Source organism: Pleurodeles waltl, chromosome 4_2 (assembly GCF_031143425.1).
Source record: "Pleurodeles waltl isolate 20211129_DDA chromosome 4_2, aPleWal1.hap1.20221129, whole genome shotgun sequence".
Lineage (NCBI taxonomy): Eukaryota > Metazoa > Chordata > Amphibia > Caudata > Salamandridae > Pleurodeles > Pleurodeles waltl.
Window position 1 is genome coordinate 123567906 of NC_090443.1, and position 27452 is coordinate 123595357.

Consider the following 27452-nt stretch of genomic DNA (forward strand, 5'->3'; position numbering starts at 1 on the left):
TAGATCTGGTGTTGATAGACCGCCAAACATACATCTCGCTTCTATGGTGGAACAGTACAAATTTAAACAAAGGGCGGCCTTTCCAAGACCCAGTGCCACAACACGTAATAACAACAGATGCTTCCATGACAGGGTGGGGAGCACACCTCAATCAACACAGCATACAAGGACAATGGGACGTACATCAAAAAGTTTCATATAAATCACCTAGAATTGTTAGCAGTATTTCTAGCGTTGAAAGCATTCCAACCAATGATAACCCACAAATACATTCTTGTCAAAACAGACAACATGACGACAATGTATTATTTAAACAAACAGGGGGGAACACACTCGACACAGTTGTGTCTCCTAACACAAAAAGTATGGCATTGGGCAATTCACAACCACATTCGCCTAATAGCACAGTTTATTCCAGGGATCCAGAACCAGCTAGCAGACAATCTCTCTCTGGATCACCAACAGGTCCACGAATGGGAAATTCACCCCCAAATCCTGAACACTTACTTCCAAATTTGGGGAACACCTCAAATAGATCTATTTGCAACAAAAGAAAATGCAAAATGCGAAAACTTCGCATCCAGGTACCCACACCGCGAATCTCAAGGCAATGCTCTATGGATGAATTGGTCAGGGATATTTGCGTACGCTTTTCCCCCTCTCCCTCGCCTTCCATATCTAGTAAACAGATTGAGTCAAAACAAACTCATACTAATAGCACCAACATGGGCAAGACAACCTTGGTATACCACACTACTAGACCTGTCAGTAGTACCTCATGTCAAACTACCCAACAGGCCAGATCTGTTAACACAACACAAACAACAGATCAGGCATCCAAACCCAGCATCGCTGAATCTAGCAATTTGGCTCCTGAAATCCTAGAATTTGGACACTTAAACCTTACACAAGAGTGTATGGAGGTCATAAAACAAGCTAGAAGACCATCCACTAGACACTGCTATGCAAGTAAATGGAAAAGATTCGTTTGTTACTGCCATAATAATCAAGTCCAACCATTGCATGCATCTCCAAAAGATGTAGTAGGATATTTACTACATTTACAAAAATCGAATCTAGCTTTCTCTTCCATAAAAATACATCTCGCAGCAATATCTGCTTACCTGCAGATTACTCATTCAACTTCCCTATTTAGAATACCTGTCATTAAAGCGTTTATGGAGGGCCTAAAGAGAATTATACCACCAAGGACACCACCTGTTCCTTCATGGAACCTCAACATTGTCTTAACAAGGCTCATGGGTCCACCTTTCGAACCCCTGCATTCTTGTGAAATGCAATACTTAACGTGGAAAGTTGCATTTCTTATTGCCATCACATCTCTAAGAAGAGTAAGTGAAATACAGGCGTTTACCATACAAGAACCATTTATTCAAATACACAAACATAAGGTCGTTCTAAGAACAAATCCAAAATTCTTACCAAAGGTTATCTCACCATTCCACTTAAACCAAACAGTGGAATTACCAGTGTTCTTCCCACAGCCAGATTCAATAGCTGAAAGAGCACTACATACATTAAACATCAAAAGAGCGCTAATGTACTACATTGACAGGACAAAAGAAACTAGGAAGACAAAACAACTGTTTATTGCCTTTCAAAAACCTCATACAGGAAATCCAATTTCAAAACAAGGTATCGCCAGATGGATAGTGAAGTGTATCCAAACCTGCTATCTTAAAACAAAAAGAGAACTGCCTATTACACCAAAGGCACACCCAACCAGAAAGAAAGGTGCTACTATGCCCTTTCTCGGAAATATTCCAATGACCGAAATATGTAAGGCAGCAACATGGTCTACGCCTCATGCATTTACTAAACACTACTGTGTAGATGTGTTATCTGCACAACAAGCCACAGTAGGTCAAGCCGTACTAAGAACTTTATTTCAAACTACTTCCACTCCTACAGGCTGAACCACCGCTTTTGGGGAGATAACTGCTTACTAGTCTATGCACAGCATGTGTATCTGCAGCTACACATGCCACCGAACGGAAAATGTCACTTACCCAGTGTACATCTGTTCGTGGCATTAGTCGCTGCAGATTCACATGCGCCCACCCTCCTCCCCGGGAGCCTGTAGCCGTTTAGAAGTAGATCTTGAACATTTGTAAATATATTACATTAAACCTTCATTTTGTACATACGTATTTATTCCATTGCATGGGCACTATTAGTATACACAACTCCTACCTCACCCTCTGCGGGGAAAACAATCTAAGATGGAGTCGACGCCCATGCGCAATGGAACCAAAGTGGGAGGAGTCCCTCGGTCTCGTGACTCGAAGACTTCTTCGAAGAAAAACAACTTGTAACACTCCGACCCAACACCAGACGGCGGACTATGCACAGCATGTGAATCTGCAGCGACTAATGCCACGAACAGATGTACACTGGGTAAGTGACATTTTCCTTTTGGTCGGTACTGTAGCTAACTACAGACTCCTCAGCATCCCTTTTATCCTCCCCGTTTTGTGATCTGGAATCATTTTCACCTAAAAAGGTCCAGGCGAATCTGTTATTGGGCTCTGCGTTTGTGGGCACGAAACAGCCTTGGAAGCAACTGATGTCAGCACACATGCATGGTGTGTATATGAGACTCCACACATCACATACGTAGTTAGGTAGTTTGTTGACTTGTACAGTAATTTTACTTAATTTATTTCAGCATCTACGTAGTTCTAAGCCAGCAGAGTTGACTAACATACATTTGCTTTTCTTATGAGCAAAGAAAATCAACATTTTGATGTTAAATGCACTCTGATATCGTGTATCCTCCCCACTCTGTAAGATATTGGTTTTGATTCTAGAATAGAGTGCTCTGATTGAGTAGTAGAGGGTACCTTTTCTGAGAATAGATGTACTGAAGTACAATGTATGAATGATTAAAACACTAAAAACTGCAGATCCTCTATCTGACCAATCTCTGCAGTGGAACAACTTAGCCTCAAAACACATGATGAGTGGAAAGAAAAGGTTTATATATCTTTATAAAATAAGCGCCGTTCCGGGGAAAAAGACAAATACACTGCTATCGCAATTCTCAAAACCAGAATTGAATTTTAAATATGATAAGCCTGCATGGGAAGGGGAATAAGGAGCATACAAATTTGAAACCGAAAGGCATCTTATGCTGAAGTCGAAAAGGTTACTAAAGTGAAAGCAGAAAAAACAACTTGGAAAAACATGAAAATTTGCTTCGGAAAAACAATCATTTTGAGGAAGAACTGCTGTCACCTACAGAATATAATAAAATGGAAAGAGACAAAAAAGAGCTGTAAGATAAACCACGCTGATGAACCACATCCACATCTGAGACTCCTAGTGCCCAGTAAGGTTCAAGGCAAATACCAAGAAGAAAATAATCTTTTTATAAGGTAACAGATTAAGTTATTGAAAAAAAGGAACATTTTAATACTAATTTCCCCTAACTAAATGTACAGAATTACCCAGGGATACCTTTAGAACCTGACAGTATGGCTATGGCGACGTTACTCAGATAAAACAGCTGAAACACATGGAATACGCATTGAGGAAGAGAAGGAAGAATCTTGATATCTATTCTGTAGCCTTTTCCAAGAGGTAATAGATTCCTACCACTACTAGAAAGTGTACTGCAACGATATAAGAAGGGTTTTAAGGCACTGGCTAATATAGGCACACAAAGGATAGAGAAAAAAGTACAGTGCATTAAACAGGATCCTGTATATATATTGAGGCATGTTGAGCCATATTGTTTCACTGTGACAACTGCAAGAACATAATTCTAAATGATTCTTTAACCCCTTCGCTGCCAGGCCTTTTCCCCCTCCTGTGCCGGGCCTTTTTTGGCTATTTGGTGCAGTTCGCGCTTAGGCCCTCATAACTTTTTGTTCACATAAGTTACCCACGCCAAATTTGGGTCCTTTTTTCCCAACATCCTAGGGATTCTAGAGGTACCCAGACTTTGTGGGTTCCCCAGAAGGAGGCAAAGAAATTAGCCAAAATACAGGGAAAATTTCGTTTTTTTTAAAAAAATGGGAAAAAGGGGCTGCAGAAGAAGGCTTGTGTTTTATTTTCCCCTGAAAATGGCATCAACAAAGGGTTTGCGGTGCTAAAATCACCAGCTTTCAAGAACAGGCAGACTTGAATCAGAAAACCCAATTTTTCAACACAATGTTGGCATTTTACTGGGAAATACCCCATTTTTACGATTGTTCTTTGTGCTTTCAGCCTCCTTCCAGTCAGTGACAGAAATGGGCATGAAACCAATGCTGGATCCCAGAAACCGCAACATTTCTGAAAAGTAGACAACATTTTGAATTCAGCAAGGGGTAATTTGTGAAGATCCTACAAGGGTTTCCTACAGAAAATAACAACTGAAAAAGAAAAATATTGAAATTGAGGAGAAAAAAACAAATTTTTCTCTACGTTTTACTCTGTAACTTTTTCCTGCGATGTCAGATTTTTTAAAGCAATATACCGTTATGTCTGCTGGACTCTTCTGGTTGCGGGGATATAAAGGGCTTGTAGGTTCATCAAGAACCCTAGGTACCCAGAGCCAATAAATGAGCTGCACCCTGAAGTGCGTTTTCATTCTGTACCGGGTATACAGCCATTCATTTGCTGAAATATAAAGAGTGAAAAATAGCTATCAAGAAAACCTTTGTATTTCCGAAAAGGGCACAAGATAAGGTGTTGAGAAGCAGTGGTTATTTGCACATCTCTGAATTCCGGGGTGACCATACAAGCATGTGAATTACAGGGCATTTCTCAAATAGATGTCTTTTTTACACACTGTCTTATATTTGGAAGGAAAAAATGTAGAGAAAGACAAGGGGCAATAACACTTATTTTATTATTCTGTGTTCCCCCAAGTCTTCCGATAAAAATGATACCTCACTTGTGTGGGTAGGCCTAGCGCCCGCGACAGGAAATGGGCCAAAACACAACGTGGACACATCACATTTTTTCATAGACAACAGTGCCTACCTGTGGAATTTGTAAGCATCCATATCTGTAGCCATCATATCACCAAACGAGTGAGGGTGAAGATTGAGCTATTCCCACAAATATTGGAACAAACTGCCTCAGACAAGCGGATTTTACAGTGGTAAAAGATCTACAGCAAGTCCCCTCATGTTAGAATATGTAGGGTGTGCCATTGGTATATGCAATGCTTTAATCCCTTTGATGTAAGACGTCTGCTTAAGTAAACACTGTGGCATTTGATTTTGACTGGGCTGGAAGCCCAGTTTGTTTACCATGTAAATACCTTGAGTCATAATGTTTCAAAGAAGTATTTATGAGGGAAGGTTTGCCAAGGAAATGTTACTGATAATTGAATCTGATTAGTTTCCAATGAACTAGAGGAATTTCCTTGGAATCATAGTTTAGAAAATACTAACGTCAGTTTAGTTCCATTCTAATAATGGGTAAAAGGCAAGATGGGGCAGGGTTTTCAAAGAGGGTTTGTAGTTGGTGTGAAGATTGCAAGAAAGCTGATTATTTGATATGTGTATTAAACACCACTGAGAGATAAAGATGAGAAGAAAATCTTGCACAGATTTAAAGCAACATTTAATAAACAGAAAAGACGTACGCAGTAAGTGCAAGAACAGGGAAAGTGTTGTGGATGGACGCTTCAAGGGGGAAATTTAGTAAAGGCCTGGTCACATGGTTAGTAAGATTTTCTGGACCGTTGGCTATAGAGTCCAAAGCTAACTGATGTAGGAAGTTGGCTCTGTATGCACTATTTCAAAGTAAGGAATAGTATGCACAGAGTCCAAGGGTTCCCCTTAGAGGTAAGATAGTGGCAAAAAGAGATAATACTAATGCTCTATTTTGTGGTTGTGTGGTCGAGCAGTAGGCTTATCAAAGGAGTAGTGTTAAGCATTTGTTGTACATACACACAGGCAATAAATGAGGAACACACACTCTGAGACAATTCCAGGCCAATAGGTTTTTGTTATAGAAAAATATCTTTTCTTAGTTTATTTTAAGAACCACAGGTTCAAATTCTACATGTAATATCTCATTTGAAAGGTATTGCAGGTAAGTACTTTAGGAACTTTGAACAATCACAATAGCATATATACTTTTGACATAAAACACATATAGCTATTTTAAAAGTGGACACCGTGCAATTTTCACAGTTCCTGGGGGAGGTAAGTTCATGTTAGTTTTTGCAGGTAAGTAAACCACCTACGGGGTTCAAATTGGGGTCCAAGGTAGCCCACCGCTGGGGGTTCAGAGCAACCCCAAAGTCACCACACCAGCAGCTCAGGGCCGGTCAGGTGCAGAGTTCAAAGTGGTGCCCAAAACGCATAGGCTTCAATGGAGAAGGGGGTGCCCCGGTTCCAGTCTGCCAGCAGGTAAGTACCCGCGTCTTCGGAGGGTAGACCACGGGGGTTTTGTAGGGCACCGGGGGGGACACAAGTTCACACAGAAAGTACACCCTCAGCAGCGCGGGGGCAGCCGGGTGCAGTGTGCAAACAAGCGTCGGGTTTGTAATAGGATTCAATGGGAGACCAAGGGGTCTCTTCAGCGGTGCAGGCAGGCAAGGGGGGGGCTCCTCGGGGTAGCCACCACCTGGGCAAGGGAGAGGGCCTCCTGGGGGTCACTCCTGCACTGGAGTTCCGATCCTTCGGGTCCTGGGGGCTGCGGGTGCAGGGTCTTTTCCGGGCGTCGGGATCTGGGAATCAGACAGTCGCGGTCAGGGGGAGCCTCGGGATTCCCTCTGCAGGTGTCGCTGTGGGGGGTCAGGGGGGACAACTTTGGTTACTCACAGTCTTGGAGTCGCCTGGGGGTCCTCCCTGTAGCGTTGGTTCTTCACCAGTCGAGTCGGGGTCGCCAGGTGCAGTGTTGCAAGTCTCACGCTTCTGGCGGGAATTGCAGGGGTCTTTAAAGTTGCTCCTCTGGAAACAAGGTTGCAGTCTTTGTTGAACAGGGCCGCTGTTCTCGGGAGTTTCTTGGTCCTTTTAGAGCAGGGCAGTCCTCTGAGGATTCAGAGGTCGCTGGTCCTGGGGAATGCGTCGCTCGAGCAGTTTTCTTCCGAAGGGGGGAGACAGGCCGGGAGGGCTGGGGCCAAAGCAGTTGATGTCTCTGTCTTCTCTGCAGGGTTTTTCAGCTCAGCAGTCCTCTTCTTCTTTAGGTTGCAGCAATCTGAGTTCCTAGGTTCTGGGGAGCCCCTAAATACAGAATTTAGGGGTGTGTTTAGGTCAGGGAGGGCAGTAGCCAATGGCTCTAGCCCTGAGTCACATTCCTATCCCTATTGGGGGGGATCCTCCATCTGCAAGATGGAGGATTCCTAAAAGTCAGAGTCACTTCAGCTCAGGTTGCCTTAGGGGCTGTCCTGACTGGTCAGTGACTCCTTCTTGTTTTTCTCATTATCTCTCCTGGACTTGCCGCCAAAAGTGGGGGCTGGGTCCAGGGGGCAGGCATCTCCACTAGCTGGAGTGCCCTGGGGCATTGTAACACGAAGCTTGAGCCTTTGAAGCTCACTGCTAGGTGTTACAGTTCCTGCAGGGGGGGGGAGGTGTGAAGCACCTCCACCCAGAGCAGGCTTTGTTTCTGTCCTCAGAGAGCACAAAGGCTCTCACCGCATGGGGTCAGAAACTCGTCTCTCAGCAGCAGGCTGGCACAGACCAGTCAGTCCTGCACTGAACAATTGGGTAAAATACAGGGGCATCTCTAAGATGCCCTCTGTGTGCATTTCTTAATAAATCCAACACTGGCATCAGTGTGGGTTTATTATTCTGAGAAGTTTGATACCAAACTTCCCAGTATTCAGTGTAGCCATTATGGAGATGTGGAGTTCATTTTTGACAGACTCCCAGACCATATATTCTTATGGCTACCCTGCACTTACAATGTCTAAGGTTTTGTTTAGACACTGTAGGGGCATAGTGCTCATGCACCTATGCTCTCACCTGTGGTATAGTGCACCCTGCCTTAGGGCTGTAAGGCCTGCTAGAGGGGTGACTTACCTATGCCACAGGCAGTGAGAGCTTGGCATGGCACCCTGAGGGGGAGTGCCATGTCGACTTAGTCATTTTCTCCTCACTAGCACACACAAGCTGGCAAGCAGTGTGTCTGTGCTGAGTGAGGGGTCCCTAGGGTGGCATAAGACATGCTGCAGCCTCTAGAGACCTTCCCTGGCATCAAGGCCCTTGGTACCAGGGGTACCAGTTACAAGGGACTTACCTTGGTGCCAGGGTTATGCCAATTGTGGAGACAATGGTACATTTTAGGTGAAATAACACTGGTGCTGGGGCCTGGTTAGCAGGGTCCCAGCACACTTCTCAGTCAAGTCAGCATCAGTATCAGGCAAAAAGTGGGGGTTAACTGCAACAGGGAGCCATTTCTTTACAGTTGAGTTGAGTGCTTGCAATGTGTAGAGCTAAGGTAATGCTAGAGTCAAAATATGTTCCGAAATGACTCCAGTGAATGGCAGTGGTGCATTTAATTGGGAGCAAAAGCAATTCTAACTAGGAATTTATAAGTAAGGAAGAGGGACCAGGACAAAGGTTATCCGTGTGGATACAATACTCTACTAACCTGGCTTTTAACATTAGGACTTCTGATACTTCCTGAAATATAAATTGTGTTCTTTTGTTGAAATATACTAAATAGATCTGTAACATTGTTGTAGTTTTATGTTGTCTTAAACAACTGTAGATGGGACCGGTGTGGTATTAATATATAGAAGGTCTCAGTGCCGAGATGTGAGAGAGTTGTAGAAGTAACCACAATTTCCTTTTGTTACAGTTGCCAGAGGTTCCCTCTCTTGCTAAGGTTTTACTGCAGTGTGCTAATTAAAAACATTTGAAATGACAACTGTGTCCATCGTGGACGTTTTGGTACAGTAATTACCATTCAAAGGGCTATTAAAGAAAAAACACCTTTCATTATAGTGTACTTCCTAATCCAAAAAGTGGGCTTGGCATTAAAGCTAGTAGTAGTTATTCAGACTGTAAATCAAGGTCCAGGAATTGAAGATGGCAATAATGCAGGAAGTAACGTTTAGAACGGAAGGCTTTCTTAGCAATACCGGGTGGAAGACGACACCCATTTAGACTTCCCAGTCATCACATGCACCTAAAGTATCTCAGCTTTGTGGCGTATTTAGCATTCCCAGTTCAAGGTTTCTTTTGGGATAAAGCCATCCCCAAGTACAGTTAAAAGTTTGTAGTGGTGGGGCAGCAGCAGAAAATCAGTATGTGTGTACCCGCAGTTGGGTGACTTGCTGGTAAATGGAAACTTGTTATAATAAAGCCAGCATGGTATAAACTAATTCATCAGATGGATATACAATTGGGGGTTCACAGTCAAGCTGAATAAAATAAAGACTTATAGCACATCTGCTAAGGGCATAGCTCAATGCTGTCTTAACATAGTTCATACCTTCACCTATGAGAATCCATTGCATAATCAAGCTCACTTTTACTGGACGTCACAATCTTGGACATTAAGAAGTTATGGAATTATTAATTACGATGGCATCAGAGAGCCATCTAATACCTCACACTTAATTACTGATGTGGCCACTGCAGGAATGACTTACAAGCCAATAACAACTGGCATGATTTTCGGGGAACTAAGAAGATATAGGCGTTGTAAGCCTCCTATTGGAACAAGCATTGGGCAAGCCTTTTGGTCTAGTATTGGCTGCCGGGTTTTTGGCTTTATCAGTGATTTTGTTTTGTTATGGTTTTAACAAAACTTTATTATAGAGCTGCTGAGCCTTCATAAGCCTTGGTTTTCAAAATACATACATAGCCATAGTAATTACTCACACCGAAGGGCACTATTTTGTGCATGGATATGCTGCTTGTGAAAAGGAAGTTGCGTTACCAGTATCTGAAGTGGGCTGACCTATTCACCTGTGCTGGGGTGAGTGAAAGAAAAATGTGAATGGCAGAACAGTAAACCTGTGGAAGAGGAGAGCTGGCTCGCAGCCTCTATAGCATACGTATCATTTTAGTAAAACTGAAAGGTCTTGGGTTACATCAGACCTAAAAAGAGCTGAAGTAGTGGATACATCAGAACACGAAAACAAGACTACTCAAGTGGTTCGTCCTCATTATAATAATGGTAGCTGCCTTACAAGGGATTGAGGGCCACCCTTAGGTGTAGAGTGCAAAATCATTGGATTTCAGACTAGGAAGTCTAATGTATTATTTTCTTAGAATTTAATGCTTTCATATGTCAAAAACAAGGCCAGATGGTTCACGTTCAGATATACCATACAACTATGATGTTTTGTCTAAACAAACAGGTTGACATAGTCATACATACTATCCAGGTTGACATAAAGAATTTTGGCTTTGAGCACATCACAACCATATTTTCTTTATAGCACTTGTTATACAAGAAGAACAAAAATTCAGAGTGGATACCTTGAAAAGAATGTAGAGCGTTTCTAAAAAGTAGGAGTTAGATCATATGGTGACAGCATACATCTGTACACAGTGGAGGACACCATACACAGATCTATTGGGGTGCAGCTAAACGCAGAATGCTGAAACCTAACAACCATTTACATTCACCCCAGACCTTGACTATGCAAAATACTGACAGCTGGAGCAGGACTTTTCCCTCGGTTTCCTCTCAATAACCTTCATATCCTTGGAAATCAACAAATGCTGGAACACGTACATAAGTATTTCTTGTAATGCCACAATGGGCTTGAGTACCAGGACATTCCATTCTAATTAGTTGCCACATTTTCACCCAGATGCCAGATTGTCACTCCTTAACACCTAGTTTCCCTGCAAGAAATTCAAATCTGGCACAAAGAGCACAAGAGTCAGTTGCCCAAAAGGGTTCCTAAAGTTTAAGTCTGGATCTTAATTTGCCAGGCAAGTCTGACAATATTAAAACAAATTAGAAGGCCTACAACACAAATGTGTGAGGCAGTGAAATGGAAACATTTATTTTCAAGTTGTATCTCATGTACCATTCTCTAATGTTTTTAATAGTTTTGTGATGCCTTAATTTGAACCAGTGCTCATGGTAACGTGATCACTTAACATATGTGGCCTTTAGATAATGTACTCGTTATATAAAGTTGTGTCATAAACCACTTTGGGAATTAACTCTTATCGGGTATCCGTAGATAAGAATACAGAACTCTAAGTGGTTTCTAGTTTCCACATAAATCAGACTATTGAACTACAGTGCTTTTTTTTTTTTTTTTTTTTCTTTTTTCTTTCCCTCCCCTCCCTAGACCCAACTACTCAATTACTCAACTGTTTTTTTTTGTAGCGCAATCCCTGTCTGTCAGGGGAGATTATAGTCCAAGGCAACAACTGCAAGATGCATTGTTCTGACAGTGCATTGCCCTCCTTTTGCAGAAAAACATGGAATGACGTCCATGCATTTATTCTGAACAAAAAAGGGCTCTTATATTATGTAGTGAATGCTTCACTGAATGACATTTATGCTTCTGCCATTAGGCCATCAATACTTACTTTCTTAAAACAATGCCATGTGGGTGTTCTTTCATTGAAAGTCTTGTGGGATAAACAGTGGTAAGTCATTTGTTTGATACTACTCAGTCTGCACACCACTGTGAGGTTGGATACTGCAACATAATCAAGGCGAGTCTTATGTTTTTGCACAAATCAAACTGGTTGATTATTCGCAACGATGATTCTACTGCTGCTAGAAAGTCCCATTTGAATTGCATGTTTGGGCATGTGTCCTCCTATATTAGGCTTAGGTGACACGTAACAGGGCAGTGATATCTACTACCCTCAGAGGTCGACTTGAATCTTTTGACTCCGACAGGAGTAATAAGATCATCAAATAAAACAATAAGAACAATAAAAATAAACAACAATATTATGCAATAAGGAGTCAGTAATTTATACAAACCACAACATATGTGGCAATGAATCACTACACCAGTTTAATAAAGTTAAATATTTATTGCCCTTCTACTAATGCTAAAGTCACATAAATAATACGCAAAACCAGATGATAGCACTACAGAAACAACACAAGCTGTCCAAAACGTTTAAAGAATCTTAATCTGACGAGCAATCACCATTAAACACTACAAATAATTCTATAGAATAACAGAATTATTTGAGAAATAGCAACAGATTTCATTAATTGTGTGGTTGGATCAATCATAATAAAAAATAGACATTCAATTATTGGTTAGGACATCCCTTTTTTTTTTTTTTTTTTAAATGCATGTTTGGGGCTGGTCTTTTGCAAATGCAAAATTAAATAAGACAAATTAATTTGGAAAATATCGAAACTATGGTGCTAACAAAATGTGATTGTATTTCTAAATTAAATCCTGCAAATAAAACAAATGTACATTGGTCATACCTCTCCCTGAGACAGCAGTTAGCAGAGCCTTCGTCAGCAGAGCACAGGACAGCAGGTCTTCAGCAATCTGCATCAGAAACATTAAAAGGGCAGCAGTTCAGTAGAGTTGGGCCTGGGTATCTGAACTGTTAGACTCATAGACATATAAGCTATCTGTAGAACTGAGCATAACTGAACATCTGACCTTAACTCCACCCATCATTTTGAACTTTGCTTAATTAAAGTCCCAAAAGTTGCTAGCTAGACTCCTATTCAAAAAGACTATGAGGTGTGACAAATGAGCAATCAATTCAATTCTCCAATTTTAACTTTCTCCACTGTTCCTCGAGATAGACCCATGTTAACATTCTTCTCAGGACAACAGTTTCCCCCAAATATTAGCATTGTAGAAATGTCATGTTCTGTGCTGTTTTCTACCCATTGTTACTACTTACAGTAGTTATCACACGGAAGTACAGAAAGAACAGAGTAAAAAAGGCAGTAGATTTTGAGTGTGCACTTTCAGTGCGATAGCTAATAGACAAAGTTTTGAAAAAGAATTTCCATGAAGTCTCAACACTGTACTGTGGAAAAATACTAATGCTTAATACTTTTTACTAACGTTAATACATGGAGAATAAAACAATTTCATTAAACATATGTCTTATAATTTGTATTTTATGACTCTTAATATCAGCTATATTTCAAAGCATTTTAGTACAGTATTTAATCAGTCAACATTATTTTTCAAATCATTAGTTTTCTTCATCAGTGTTAATTCTTTGGTCAGTACAAATGGTTATGATTCATCAAAATGTTTTCAAATTTATTATTTCACATAGAACTTGAGGTGGTGGACACCATGTCAACCACATTTCAAACATGCATGTTTACATTTATAACACAAGTTTCTCTAGTTTGGCCTTTTAGTACACAACATTTTATAAGATTTGTTTACTCCTATTTTATTAATGTTTGCTCTGTAACGTATGTAATCCTTCAACTTTTCGGGTAAAGTGGAGTGCCGTATTGCAGAAGTAAAATTCAATACCACGATTACTATATATGTCTTGCAGAATTATGGGAAGAATATTCTAAGTAGGGTGGTAAAGTACTGGGGCATTTGTGGGCTATGATGGTCTCTGAGGGGTCATGGAGGCCCACCTAGGGACAATCTTCCAAAGTAAAACGTTTTCTGGCTCAAATGATTAGTTGATTTCACAGCATATGAAGCTAGAAGCGTTTCAAGCTGATCTGTGCGGAGGGATTTATCTGCAGTAGTGATCACAAGAGTGCCACCTTGCAGTACTTCAGTTAAAAAAGGGTTGGGCACTACAGTGTGCAGTGCAATGCATATGAAAGCTCTAAGCACTTTAATTCTATCAGGATGTGACCTCACCTATTTATTTATTTTTCCTTTTCGTCAGTCCATTTCACCTAGGACCCAAACTGGACCCTCCAATCTACCTGCACATTAACTTCTGCTATCTAATTCTTCCCGTTTCAACCTTTCTCCCAAATTCTGCTCCTTCATCTCAGCGTGCCCCTCCTTATTGTATCCTTTACTCCCCCACATTATTTGGGATGCACAATGTCCGTTCTAAAAGATCCTCTTTTGGCTTGCGATGCCACCTAGGCTGTATCTTTAAATAGCGCCTTCAAGGGATGCTCTAACAGGAAACTGCTAAAGTGTCTCACCCCCAAAAAAATACAACAGTTCTTAAATACAGCAGATCTGAACCGAGTCTCTCTGACCACAGACTTCCTGTGCATTGTGTTGCATTTTTCTGCATTTTTGACTGAGAGAGTGCTTTGCTTACGCTGAAAACATTTAGGACACTGAGTGAAAAGAATGGCGCAACCAAAAACTGAAGAGAAACTATATACCTGCACCGGCAAAAACGCTTACCCTCCAGTTATCCGCCAAAGTCCTCTATTCTGATCTTATATAATGCGCCATATATTGGCATTTTAGTGGAAATGGCATATGTCCATTGACTGCCTGGCCCTAAGGGGGATGCATTTATTTTTGGCCACCTTAATCCTTTCTCTGTTCCTGCGGCAACACATCAAACCCTAGGCTCGTGGTTTAGTAACCTGAAGTGCTCACATGTAGTGCACCTCCTGTAGACTCACATGAGTTAAATCCAGAGTCTGTGCAGAACAGAAGAGGTGTTTCAGAGGTGCGCCCTATCATCTCTGGTTAGGAGAAAGAGTGGTTTGGTCTGCAGTCTCAGAACGGTTGGAGGGGTGAGCTTGGCAGCCAAGGTGAGAGGTAAACATTGGGTTGGTCTCTGGCTCAAGAAACCTTCCTCATGCCTAAAGAACTTCTGCTGCTCTGCAACACCATACGTATGCAGAAGCCTCATCTTACCCCTGCTCTAGGGGGAGGTGTAGCAAGTTTTAATTTGCCTTAAGTAACTCTTTCAGTAATGGTCTGCCTGGAAATCAGAGAGGGCTGGGGGGGGGGGGGGGGACTGGAGCTGGAGCATGATGAGAAGACTCCTACCAATAAGAAAGCAAGAGACAATTTTGAATAAACTGCCTTCTGCGTGTAGGAATGGGTTTGTGCATCCCAGTGAGGAGGCTGCCAACTCTTTATGGTCCAACTGATTTGCCTGCTTTGGGCTCTTAAGACTCAAACAGTGCTTTGGTGGTGAAGGCAGCTAGTAAATGTTGGTAACCCCTGAGACCCACAAGTAGTCTGCTGGTACGGTTCCAGTAAGAGTGCATGCATTGATTCTCAACTTGGAGAAGACAGAATATCGCGTTTAGTTAAGCCTGTATTCTGATGTGTGCAGATTCCTTGAAAATATATGTTCATTACTTGATTTACGTCAAACTTATTTTTGACTGTTTATCACTTATAGCCCCGCTTTGCTCCCTGTAATCCATGAGGGCAGCTAGACTTCTGCCATGTTAATTCTTTACCATGATGCTACTGCTCAGCACCCACATTGGGGTTGGGGGACAAAGCAGCTAGAACTAGAGTAGGGTTATTAGGCAAGCAACCTTGTGTCCCAGACATGTATTCAGCAGAACAAAAATGGTTTGATGCTGAACTGTTGTCCGTGTTGGTGATCCTCACACAGCAACCATTCAAACAACTCTGCTTAAAAGATGTCTGATTCAGTTTAATGCGGATTAAGACTTCTTTAGCGTAGCTTTTTTGCAGACACATAGTTGTTAGGGTGCCTGTGATCAGCTGTATATAGGTCACCCAGTTTCAGTTTAATCTAGTACTTTTGAGTTTTCTCCTGCTATGAGTGTCAGTCTAAAAGTATGATAATTCAGTGGAAATACATAACTTCATAGAGATGTACTTTCTCCAAATCAGCAGATGCCTGAGCGCTGCACAACAGTCCAATGCAGATACCTGCTTTAAATGCCCTCCCTTATTGGCATGCTCCATGTGGAAGTACATTTTAGCCCTGATGTAGGAGGTGAAGAATAAGTTACTTACCTTCGGTAACGCTTTTTCTGGTGGATACAGTAACTACCTGTGGATTCCTCACCTAAAGAATTCTCCCCCTCGCACCAGCCTCGACGGAAATTTCTTCTAGCTCTGCACGTCGACGATGACGTCACAATCGCCCGACTCCACGCGACGCCGCATGACGTCATCTAGGCAATAAGAAGCCCTCGTCGACGTGCAGACGTCAGTTCCCTTTTTTCCGTGCCTCCGAGTAACGGTTTTTCTTAGAGGCTCACAGGGAGCTACAGTTTCGAACTACGGTTACAATGTCGCAGCCAAGGAAATCCGGCTTTAAACCATGTAACCAGTGCGGGGGTCGGATGTCGGTTACCTACATCTACAGGTAGGTGTATCCATCAGAAAAGCAGCGTATCCTTCCCCAAGGTGACATTTGTTCTCACTGCACTGATCCTTGTATTTTACTTTGCTTTGTCTCCTGATGATATGCCCTTTGACAAATCCTGATATCTTTTGTAAGATGTGCCGAACGTTACGTACATTGAACATATGCTTGTGATGCTTCATGTCTGTCAACATAGAAATGCCACATAGTTTTACAGCTGTGCTGTGCTGTACTAACCCCTACACCAGCCTCCAAATGCATTTATCTAACCACCTGAATCTGATTTCTTATTGTCCAGGATCTAATGAGGCAGTTCCTTAGTGGTCTGGATTTCCTGCACTCGAACTGCATTGTGCATCGCGATCTGAAGCCTGAGAATATCCTGGTTACCAGCAGCGGACAAGTGAAGCTGGCGGACTTTGGGCTGGCACGAATATACAGTTGTCAGATGGCGCTCACTCCGGTGGTAAGTAAGCTTTGTTCACAATGGTTAACGTTTTTGGTCTGAAACTGTGTGCAGATGGTCAGCTCTGTCTGTCCTGCTTGTTACAAGCGACTGCACACTCATGCCTCTCCTAGATTTGCTTTGCTGCTAGGAATTCTAGCTGCTTTTGCCAGTTAAGCAAGGGCTGGAATGATGACTTGTCAAAACGACTCATCAGCCTTCAAAGACTGACTTTTTAAGTGCTGAAGAATTTCTTTGTTCAGACTTTTGAGGTGACTTTTATTTGGCTGTCCTTGACCGAAAAGGGATATCAGACAGCGCAAGAATTTGTCCCATTATTCTGACACTTACGTTTTCATTCCATAGCTCCTGGAATTTCCCAGGCAGTAATGTCGCTTGGAAAATACCAATACCCGTAATGTACTCCACTATTCTAAATTCCAAATTCGGAATGTGTGTCAATGGATGAAATAGGAGTTACCTTCTCCAGATTTCCTCACATTTACTCTTTCCTACCTCTTCCTCATGTACATTTTGCTAACTATTATCTGATGAAACGTGCATGTGGAGAAGTTTCTGAAGAGCATCATTAAAATACATCTTGGGATACTGATCCTAGTATTCACTCAGAGCTTACAATTATCCACAGTATACTCATATTTTTTAAAAACATGTCTGTGAATTTGGGGCTTGCCTCTAACAAGACATTCCAAATAATCCAACAATGTCCAGAGTCATTGCACCATCTTATTTTACATTATCCTTTTCAGTCCTCGATACAGCAGCAATGAAAGTTTTTAAAGCCATGGAAGATAAGAGAGATCTTCGAGGCCAAGACTGCAGCAAGTTTACCGTTACTGTAACTCAGTGGCTGTTTTTGGAATTTGGAAACATCAGACATTGCAGTTGGAAAAAACACTAAAACTTAGGAAACCTGTGCCATAGTTTCTGTTGGAATAGATTTTGGTATAAACTGATCCAGAATTATATGACTAAGGTAGTGTGAGAGCCAGAGATGCTTACACCTAAGGCGAATTGCCTATCTGCAAATATGTGTTTGGTGGACAGCTAAGCTCATTTAGGTGGCTGGCCGAGTTGCAGGAGAGCCCATGGAGAGTGGTGAACAAAGGAGAGCGGGTGACCTGCATCTACTGCTCTTCAAAGCCAGATATTGCAGAGACAGAAGAGGAGCGTGACAGTGGGCCAAGGGTAAGCAGAGATCTTAGAAAGAGGAGTTGCATGACCCCAGATGTCTATGGAAAGGACAGGGGGTGAGGGGTTTGTCATGCTCAATGCTGTAGTGCTAGCCTGGTAGAGGAAAATCTGAGACTCCCAGGCAGACCTACCTTCAGAGCCCTGTTAAGAGTGGTGGCTACTCCAGCAGTGTGGCATGAGGCAGTTGAATTTATAATAACCAAAGTTAATTGTAATCCTGGGACGACACTCTTTCCTACACCTCTTAAGCTGAGGGGGCTGTCATGTTTGGAGTTTCAAGGCCCAGCTTACTTCAGCACATCAAGAGGACAGCCATTTTAGAGCTTTGGAGGGCTCAGTCTCATACACTGATCCCTCTCCCTTCCCCAAGGTGGCGCTCCTGGCCATAATTAGGGGAGTGCCTAATATCCTAGGATTTTCCTTCCTGCTGCATCGCTAGTCATCTCTTGGTCTGTAGGTGAAAATGTTGATTAATGAGGTGAAGCCTGAAATGTCAGACTGTAGCAACAGTGGTAAGGGGAGGCAGTCTCCCTGGCTTGCCCCGGTGTGTCTTAACACTGGAACGATTCCAGCTTTGTCAGGCCCCCATTCCTCACTTTGCCCCCCCACGAGCTTCACTCTACTGCTACCTTATTTGCTTTTATTAATCAATTGTCTATCCGTATCTGCCCCCTTTGTGTAGCCAAGTGTGCTTTCACTTGCAGCACACAAATGCAGTAAGGCGATGTTGACTGTAAGCTTCAGAAGCTATATCTGAGTTCCCTCCGATCACAGAAGTATGGAAACAAGGGTGACACATCAAGTAGATACCAAACTTAATCTTATGGTTGTAGAGGAGAGTTAAGCCTTTGAGATCTGTAACTCCTGAGAATCGCAGAAAGAGTGGAGAATAGTGGGAGGGAAAGAAATCTAAATCCAAAAAGGAGATAAAAGTAAAGTGAGGGGCATGGGAACCGCAGAGAAGCTACCTGTTAGGAAAGAAGGAAGTTGGGCTCAATTGCTCACAGTAGCATTCAGAGTGGAGGGAATGGACGTCATTGGTCAGCAAAGACCTAGATTCACTCAGAGAGAGGGAGTCTGATGTAGGAATCATGCTTTCCTTCAATCAGTAGTTAGTGGTGGTTCTTAAATTGTAAGTCCGTCCTCTTCTGTTTAAATGTGAACTTCTCTGAGAGGTCAGCTGCATTCTTGTGCATAACATGAAAGGGAGTATTTGTGAGGTAGAAGATGGTGATTGTTTTATTTTAAACTACAAACAGCGTGAATTTGAATTGTCACTGGGCACTAGAAACAGATATTGGAACACTATGGGTGATATAAACTGAAATAAGTGCCCTGTGGTCTATATAGACAGTACTTTGTAACCAAACTGAGGGAAGCCCACAGGAAGCCATCTCGGAGTTATCAACTTTTTGCAGAATTAGAATTGGGCAAGTAAAGGTAATGAGATTTGAGTTATCCCTTAAAAGGAAATATGCCACGAAGTGCGGAGAGTAGGACATCTGAGGGCAGAAGAAAACAAAACTCCTAGAGCAGAGGTCTGCAGCTTGAGAAAAAAAATCAGGGAGCAGCACCGCTAGAGGAGAGTAGAATTATGTTGTGTCCCCTGCCCAGATTTCATTACTTAGTGTTTGAGCAGTTATATGCTTAAGTAAACGCTCACGAAGGACAAAAATGACTGGGAATCAATACCAAAGAAAAAGCAAAAGATATTTTGTCAGATGAAGACATTTAGGTCAACTCCTTGTTTTTAAGCTTGTACAGCAGGGACTCTAGAATTACAAAGGTGTTAACTCTGGAAATATCAGTGATGGACACTCTCTGTATTGAAATGGAAATCAGTGAGAGGAATGTCAAATTACTTCTAGAACCTCCTGAATTCATAGAAAGAACATAGACTATGATATTGCCAATATAACTTCTTGTGCCACAGGCTGCATAATAGCAAATTGCATGGCAGATGGAACTTTCATCCGTTGGCCGCCATAACATGCTGAAAGACTTCACACCATTGTGGTTAAAGTGCAGGAATTAACTGAAATCAAGAAGACTCGCACCTCAAACCCTCTACTAAAGAGATATTTCTGTCTCAATGGAAAATAAGGCAAATTGTTACAGCAAAACCAAAACACACAGACTTGCACAAAAAGAAAAGCACCTCCCCTTGTCTAAAAGGAGGAAATAAGCAGCAGCAGAATACCAAATATATTAGGTCAGCAGGGTCCTAGAAGTATGCAAGTTAACTTGAGACTCCCATTCAGGTGTCCCACAAGGAGAGAACGTGGAAAGTAAGATCAACAAAGAATGCTGCTACAAAGACTCAAAAAAGTAACACCAAAAAAGGTTCTGGAAATAAGTACTATACTAAATCTGGGGTGGACACACGCTTACTTCTAACAAACATTATAAAAGATAATGTAATTGTGGATAACTGTGCAGTGTTTAGGGTTCCATGGGCATAATGAAGGTTTTTTTAATTGTGACCTTGTCCTGTCCTTCATGCCAGGCTAATGGTTGATAACCCAGACAAGCCAAACCAGCCTTTATTATTGTAACCAGTGTAACGTGCAGTACCTGATAGAGACTTCTAGTTGCAGATGTTCTTACCTTAGAATTTTCCCCAGGAGTCCTGACTGGATCCGTAGATTTTTTTTCTTCAAGCTATACCCTTACCTGTCGGTAGGTAATGTCTGTCGACTCCGCTGGCGTCATAGTCGCCGTGATGACGTTAAGAGTAGTACATAGATGCCGCCTCAGCGCAGTGACGTCCATTCTTTTCTTTCTGGGCCCACGCGCTGATCTGGAGAGAGCTACCCTGGTCTCTTTTTGACCGATTTCGACCGTTTTGTCAAATTCTTTAGTGACTTCTTGGTCCATCGAGATGTCCCTGAAGACCAGCTTTAAGCTGTGCAAGGACTGTCACTGCATGATGTTGGTGACTGATCTACGTCGGGTCTGTTTGTGGTGCTTGGAGTGCGACCACAACCCAAATTCGTGCTGAGTGCCGGGCCATGCAACCGAAGGCCTTGAGGGAGCGGTCCGTCAAGCTCATGGCAGCCCGGGGTTCGACTCCGCATATGTCCCGGTCTAGCTCAAGGGGAAGGTCTCGAGGCCGCTTGCGGAGCCACCACCATTCTTCTCTTTCCAAGTCTTCAGGCACAGGTAAGAAGTCGTCTAAGTGGTCCGGTCACCCTTCGACTTCACCCTGTCGCTCAGCTGATGTGATGCGGGAGGAGCGTCTATGCTCGAGGCCTCTGTCTTCGGAGCCTACTTCTGGGTCTGCTCCATGCTTCCCTGAATTTCCAGGAGCCGGAGCAACCCCTGCCAAATTTGTGCCTCATTTTTGGGCAGCCCGACCCCAATACGGCACCTTCAGGCCCAAGGGGTTCGGTCAGGGGGCCTTGGGGTCCCGTGCTGGTGGCTTTTGCTCCTCCCACAGAGGTTCTCTCCGGATCTGCTCTCGTATCCTTCCGATCGTACCACTGAGACCTGTGCCGGTTTGATTGTCAACGCTCCCGACGTCGGTGGTGCCCACCATCGGCGTCGACCCGATCCTCATCCCCAAAGACTCAGAGTCGGTATGGCTTCTGCCGATGCTGTCTGTCTGCGTTGGGCCTACTCACCCCATGTCGGATTTGGACCCTTTTTCTTCTGGGTAAAAATTCGGGGAAGAATTGGAGGAGTCTCTGGACTCTTATGAATACCAGGATGACCGTAATTTGGACACTGCACAGGAGTTGGGCGAGGCCAGTGGCCTGGATGCTTCTCCAGACGCTGGCATGCGGTCTCCTCCTATTGTGGCTACGGTGGAGGAGCGACTTATTCTATGGTGGGTAGTAGCGTGGCTGAGGTCCTTAGCCTTGAGCTGCCTACTGTACAGGTCAGGTCAAATCTTCTGACAGAGGTGCTTCAGCCAGGGGCTTCCACATCAGAGTCCCTTCTGCCATTCAATGAAGCCCTCACCAATGTCCTCTTGGGTACTTGGTCCAAACCGAACACAGGGGCTCCTGTGAACAGGACGATCACATGCCGCCGTTGGCCCACCCTGGACTACCCTAAATTCCTGTCCCAGCACCCGACGCCTGAGAGTCTTGTCATCCAGGCTTCCTCTTCCTCTGGCGCATTACCTTCCACACCCCCGGATAGGGAACCAAAAAGGCTGGAACAATTTGGGAAGAAGTTTTCTTCCTCCAGTCTCGCGCTGCGGTCCGTGAACACCGCATGCATTTAGGGCCGCTATACCCACTCTGTGGGGCATGGTTGTGCAAGTTCTGCCGCAGATACCGGAGGAGGCCCGTGATATAGTCTCCCAAGCTGTCACTGATGGGAGAAATGCTGCAAAGTTCACGATCCGATGTGGGCTGGACATAACCGACTCTCTAGGCAGATCGGTTACGATGACGATGGCCTTGTGGCGCCATGCCTGGTTGTGTACTGCTGGTTTTTCGGGGGATGTCCAACAGTCTCTTATGGACATGCCTTTTGATGACACCCGTCTCTTTGGAGACAAGGTGGACTCTGCCTTGGAGAGGTTCAAGGGCTCCCGGGTTACAGCTCGGTGCGTTGGCCTTTCCACTGCCCCTCGCCCCCAACAAGTCTGCCTTTCGTGGTCACAGAAGGGGTTCCCTGTCGCATCCCCAACCCAGCCACTGTCCCACCCATGCTGTTCAGCCACTGTGTGGCCGGGGGCCCGGAATCCCGCGTGGGACAGGGAACCAGAGGACCTCAATTATTTCCTCAGGAAGAAGTTAAAAGCTCACCCTGGCTGAGGTCCTGTCTGCCTTAGACTGAGGAGACTGGATGGTAACGTTGGACTTGCAGGATGCTTATTTCCACATTCCCATCCTGCCTGCCCACAGATGTTACCTGTGATTCGTGGTAGGTCACGAGCACTTTGTTTATCGTGCTCCCCTTCGGCCTTACCAGCGCACCTCGGGTGTTCACGAAAGTAATAGCGGTGGTTGCAGCTCACCTGCGCCTACCTCGAAGACTGGCTGTTAAAAGTAGACTCTCCCCAGAAAGTCATCTCCCACCTTCAGACCAAGGCAAACCTCCTACATGTGCTGGGGTTCACTATAAACATGCCTAAGTCACACCTGACTCCCTCTCAGATGCTCGCTTTCATCGGAGCTGTTCTGGACGCAGTGTAGTTTTGGACTTATCTTCTAGAAAAGGGAATCCAAGATATTCAGGCTATGATTGCTATCTTTCAGCCTTTGTCTTGGGTTTCGTTGAGACTGACTGAGGCTGCTGGGCCTCATGGCCTCCTGCATCCTGCTAGTGACACATGCCAGATGGCATATGCGGGCACCAGCGGGAGTTGAGGTTCCAGTGGGCGCACCATCGGTGAAATCTCTCCGACATTGTCCAGCTCTCAGAGGGGACTGCGAAAGACCTGCAGTGTTGGCTTTCGAATCCGCATTGGGTCCACGGCAGATCCCTTTCCCTTCCCCAGTCAGATCTATCCATAGTGACAGATGCGTCACTTCTGGGTTGAGGCGGTCACATGGGATAGGCGGAGATTATAGGCCTCTGGTCTCCAGCAGAGTCTGGGCTCCATATCCATCTTCTTGAGCTCCAGGCGATCAGGCTTGCGTTGAAAGCATTTCTTCCCTCTCTCAAAGGGAAAGTAGTGCAAGTGTTCACGGACAACACTACCCTTATGTGGTACTGCAACAAAGGGGTGGAGTAGGGTCCTTGACCGTTTGTCAGGAGGCACTATGTCTCTGGACATGGCTGGAACATCAGGGCACTACCCTGGTGGTTCAATATCTGGCGGGCTCTCTTGAATGCCAGGGCAGACTAACTCAGCTGTTGATGCACAGGCGATCACGAATGGCATCTCCATCCGAAGGTAACGCAAGGTCTCTTTCAGCAGTGGGGAGAGCCTTGGTTAGATCAGTTTCTCTCCACAGAGAACCCCCAATGTCAGATCTTTTGCACGTTGGAGTTTCCAAGGTGGCTGTCGCTCTGAGACGCATTTTGTCATTGAGTGGAACTCCGGCCTCCTTTACACCTATACCACTTGTGTCCAGAGTTCTCAAGATCAGGAACGACCGGGCCCAAGTTATCTTGGTGGCTCCGGACTGGGCACAGAGAGTATTGTATCCAGAGCTATTGAGCATGGCCACCAATCCTCCACTAAGACTGCCTCTTTGTGGGAATCTTCACAGGGGACAGTTCTCCACCTGAACCTGTCCTACCTCCGTCTTCATGAGCGAAAAGATTGAGCGGCGGCAGTTGACGGCTTTTGACCTTCCACCAAAGTCTGTGATGTTATCTTGGCAGCCAGACGTCCCTCCACCAAAACGGTATACGCCAGTCGTTAAATACATTTCTGGCATGGTGTACCAACAAATCTGTTGATCCCGTCTCTTCTTCTCTTTCTGAGGTTCTTTTGTTCATTCTTTCTTTAGCTCAGCAGGGCTCTGCTTTGGGCACCCTTAAAGGTTATTTATTGGCTATTTCCCCCTTTCTTAGGTTACCTGATCAGCTCTCACTCTTTAAGTCTCCTATTGTCAATCGATTCCTTAAAGGTCTAACCCATTTATTTCCTCCCACTCCATTTATCATGCCTCAGTGGGACCTCAATCTTTAGCTTCAGCTCCGTTCTGCCATCTCAACAATTTATATATATATATATATAATCAGAGGAAATGTTCTTGTCATCTCGCTTTGTGATGAGGTATGTCTCAAGTGGAGTTAAGGTCCTGCTTCCTGTGCTGTTATTGTCAAGTAGCATGACCTAGTGAGTGATTTGGTAGTAGTGTAGTCATTCTGTCTCAGGAAGGTCATAGTCTTGTTAAAATTGTTAAAAGGATATGAGTCCATCTGCTTGAAATACGTCTCCCACCCTTTTGCAGTTAGCCTGTTCCCAGATAAGATAGGTTAAGCCCTGCCCCGGCTGCTGCCATGATCGCCTCTTTATACTTAAAATGATGGTCACAGGTAAGTATTTTCTAGCGGTTATCCTCCTGTAGTCTGCTGGCCTGCCAGCCCTTTGTACATGATAAAGCTGTACAGTCTTTGAAGAAGTCCTCTCGCAGAGCAACTATGTTGTTGCACAGTTTGCCAAATAGTTCCTCCATAAAGTTGCCGGTAATGGGCTGCGTTTTGTGGCGGTCTATTGGGTGAGGATTTCTGACTCCAGTAGCTGTCACCCTTGATATCTCACCCTCCCGCTGCTGTTTTTGATGACACCTTTGTGAGCATGTCCTTCAAATTTGCGTCATTGAGTTTGGAAGAGGCCATCTTCCTAACTGTTAGTGGGGTGGGGGGTGTTCCCAGTGGGAGAGCTGTGTCCAGGCCCCACCCCTAACCTCACAGCTTCACTACCGGAAGAATCCTCCAAGATAATAGCAAGGTGTGCTGAGGACGAGTCGGTGGTTAACATCCCTGCTTGTCCAGTTGAAGGATGTGAAGCTGTTTGCTCAGGGGTGGCACCCTCCAGTGGCACCAGCGGGATCCACCGATAGTGGTACGGAGCAGGAAGAGCACGCTCCTGTGCCATCTCCATCTTGGACATGTCCCTGGTTTTTTGATTAGCACCTGTGGGCACATGCCCCCCACTCTTAGGTGCGCTGAGTTTGGAAATCTGTACCTTATGAGACCCCAGCCCCGGCAGCATGCCCCAAGCATTGTGTACAAAGCCCAAGGATGGTAAATAAGGGTGTGGCAGCCCTAATATTACCCAACCAGGTCAGTAAGGGTCCACCCTCGCATAAAGACAAAAACATGCATTGTCCTTGCTATAATAGACACAGTTGGTTGAGAAGGAATTAATGCAGATTTGGAAAGGGGTCTGTGTGCAGACGTACACACCTATCCAAAATGAGGTGTCAGTCAATGAAGACATTAACAGTAAAAGAGACAAATCCGAATCTAGAGGACATATCGGAGGCACTCTGAGAAACTGGAGGAATAGATGATGCTGATTTTGGCGCATGGTTCAAATCAGAATGGCCCAGTGTTAAATCCAAAAAAACACTCAGAAATAAAATAGTAGTGTGTTTTAATCTGAAACAGCACTGTACATCCTCTCCAACATGAAATGACAACATTATTTCATCCAGAATACCCCTACATTCCACCCCAACATTCCTTTTCCCATTTTACCTTCTACGCTCCAAATTACAAACCTACAACATATTTCCCTTCTTTAACAAAATGTATAAAAATGCACTAGAATAATACAGCTAAAACTATGTACAACACAAAATTATAATTTTGAAACAGTCGTTGAATTTGACCGGCTTGCATCTTGTTCTTGCATCAGACTTCACACGTGATGCCACAGAACCACTATTTACCACAGTATCAGTTTCATCACTGACATCATCATGATGAGATACTTCATCACTCCGTACATCTTCCTCAGCAGTCTGTTCATAATACCAATTTTCAACTCCACATCCTGTTAAGGTTTCCGCCGAGGACATTCCAACACTACCCCCAGCTTTGAAAACTTAACTATTACACCCTTCACCTCTCAAACATCCTCTACCCAAACATTCCTCCTCATTACTGCCTACGCCAATACAACACTTCACAACTCTCCTCACCTTCCACACTTTCCCATCCTGAGTAACAATACTCTTGTTATACACCTTTTATCACTTTCAAAGCTCTCCCAAACTTAGACGTACCTTTCCTCACAAACCCTGGTTTGAGACCTCTGCCCAAATCACCCACATTAATCTCAGTTTCTATCACTCGCCATTTGTTATCGTATTTTTCTTTGAATTTTTCCTGCTTCCTTCGGACTCTCTCTTTGACTTCTTCCAAACACACGTTTTCCCACTCTTTGTTTAGTCTTTTCTTGAACCACCACGGGCACAACTTGGACACAGGATGTCTTCCTTTTAATAAACTAAAAGGGCTAACTTCAGTAGTACTTTGCGGCGTTATGCGATAATGCCATAACTTTTCTCTTAACCTCTCCTTCCACTGTCCACCAAACCCACGTGCCCATGCAATACATTCCTTGAGCACACGGTTGAATCTCTCCACTTGACTGTTTCCTTGTGGTTCATAGAGAGCAGTGGTATCATTTTTGATATTACTATACCTAAAAAAAACTTCATTTTTCTTGCCACCAACTGAACCCTATTGTCGGATATCAACACCTCAGGATATTCTTCTCTGGCAAACACCTTCTTAAAGAACTCAATAATAGTACCAGATGTAACCTGAGAAACCAACTTCACCTCCGGCCACTTAGAGTAATAATCAATCCACACCAATGCAAAACGTGCGTCTGCAGGAAGGAAAAGAAACTGACCAGAAATGTCAATCCCTAACTTTTGCCAGGGCAAATCCGGCCAGGGTACTGGCAAAAGAGGAGCCGGAACAGTTCTCAACATCTTCTCTGCATTGACACACACACACCACATTCTCTTACAACCCTCTCTGCCATTTTATCCAACACCGGCCACCAGAAACGAGTACGAATTAGCCTCTTCATAGAAGACATGCCTGGATGACCTTCATGGGCCAGTCTTAAAATTACTTCCTGCAATCCTTTAGGAGGAACACACTTACTATTTTTGAACAAAAGATAATTCGCAATTTCTAATTCATCCTTAACTTTATGAAAGTCTTTTCTTATCAGGCCAACCGCACTGTAAACAATTTTTAACTTCTTGCAATAA

The 27452-nt window shown here is 43.8% G+C and overlaps 1 protein-coding gene across 2 annotated transcripts in view; it reads left to right on the top strand.

Annotated features, from left to right (window-relative positions):
• CDK4 (cyclin dependent kinase 4) overlaps nucleotides 1-27452 on the top strand; it is a 369431-nt gene that overhangs the window by 208877 nt on the left and 133102 nt on the right. For both annotated transcript variants that reach the window (XM_069230925.1, XM_069230926.1), the window contains exon 4: nucleotides 16441-16608. In XM_069230925.1, coding sequence (XP_069087026.1) covers nucleotides 16441-16608 — 168 coding nt within the window. The remainder of the gene's footprint in view (nucleotides 1-16440; nucleotides 16609-27452) is intronic.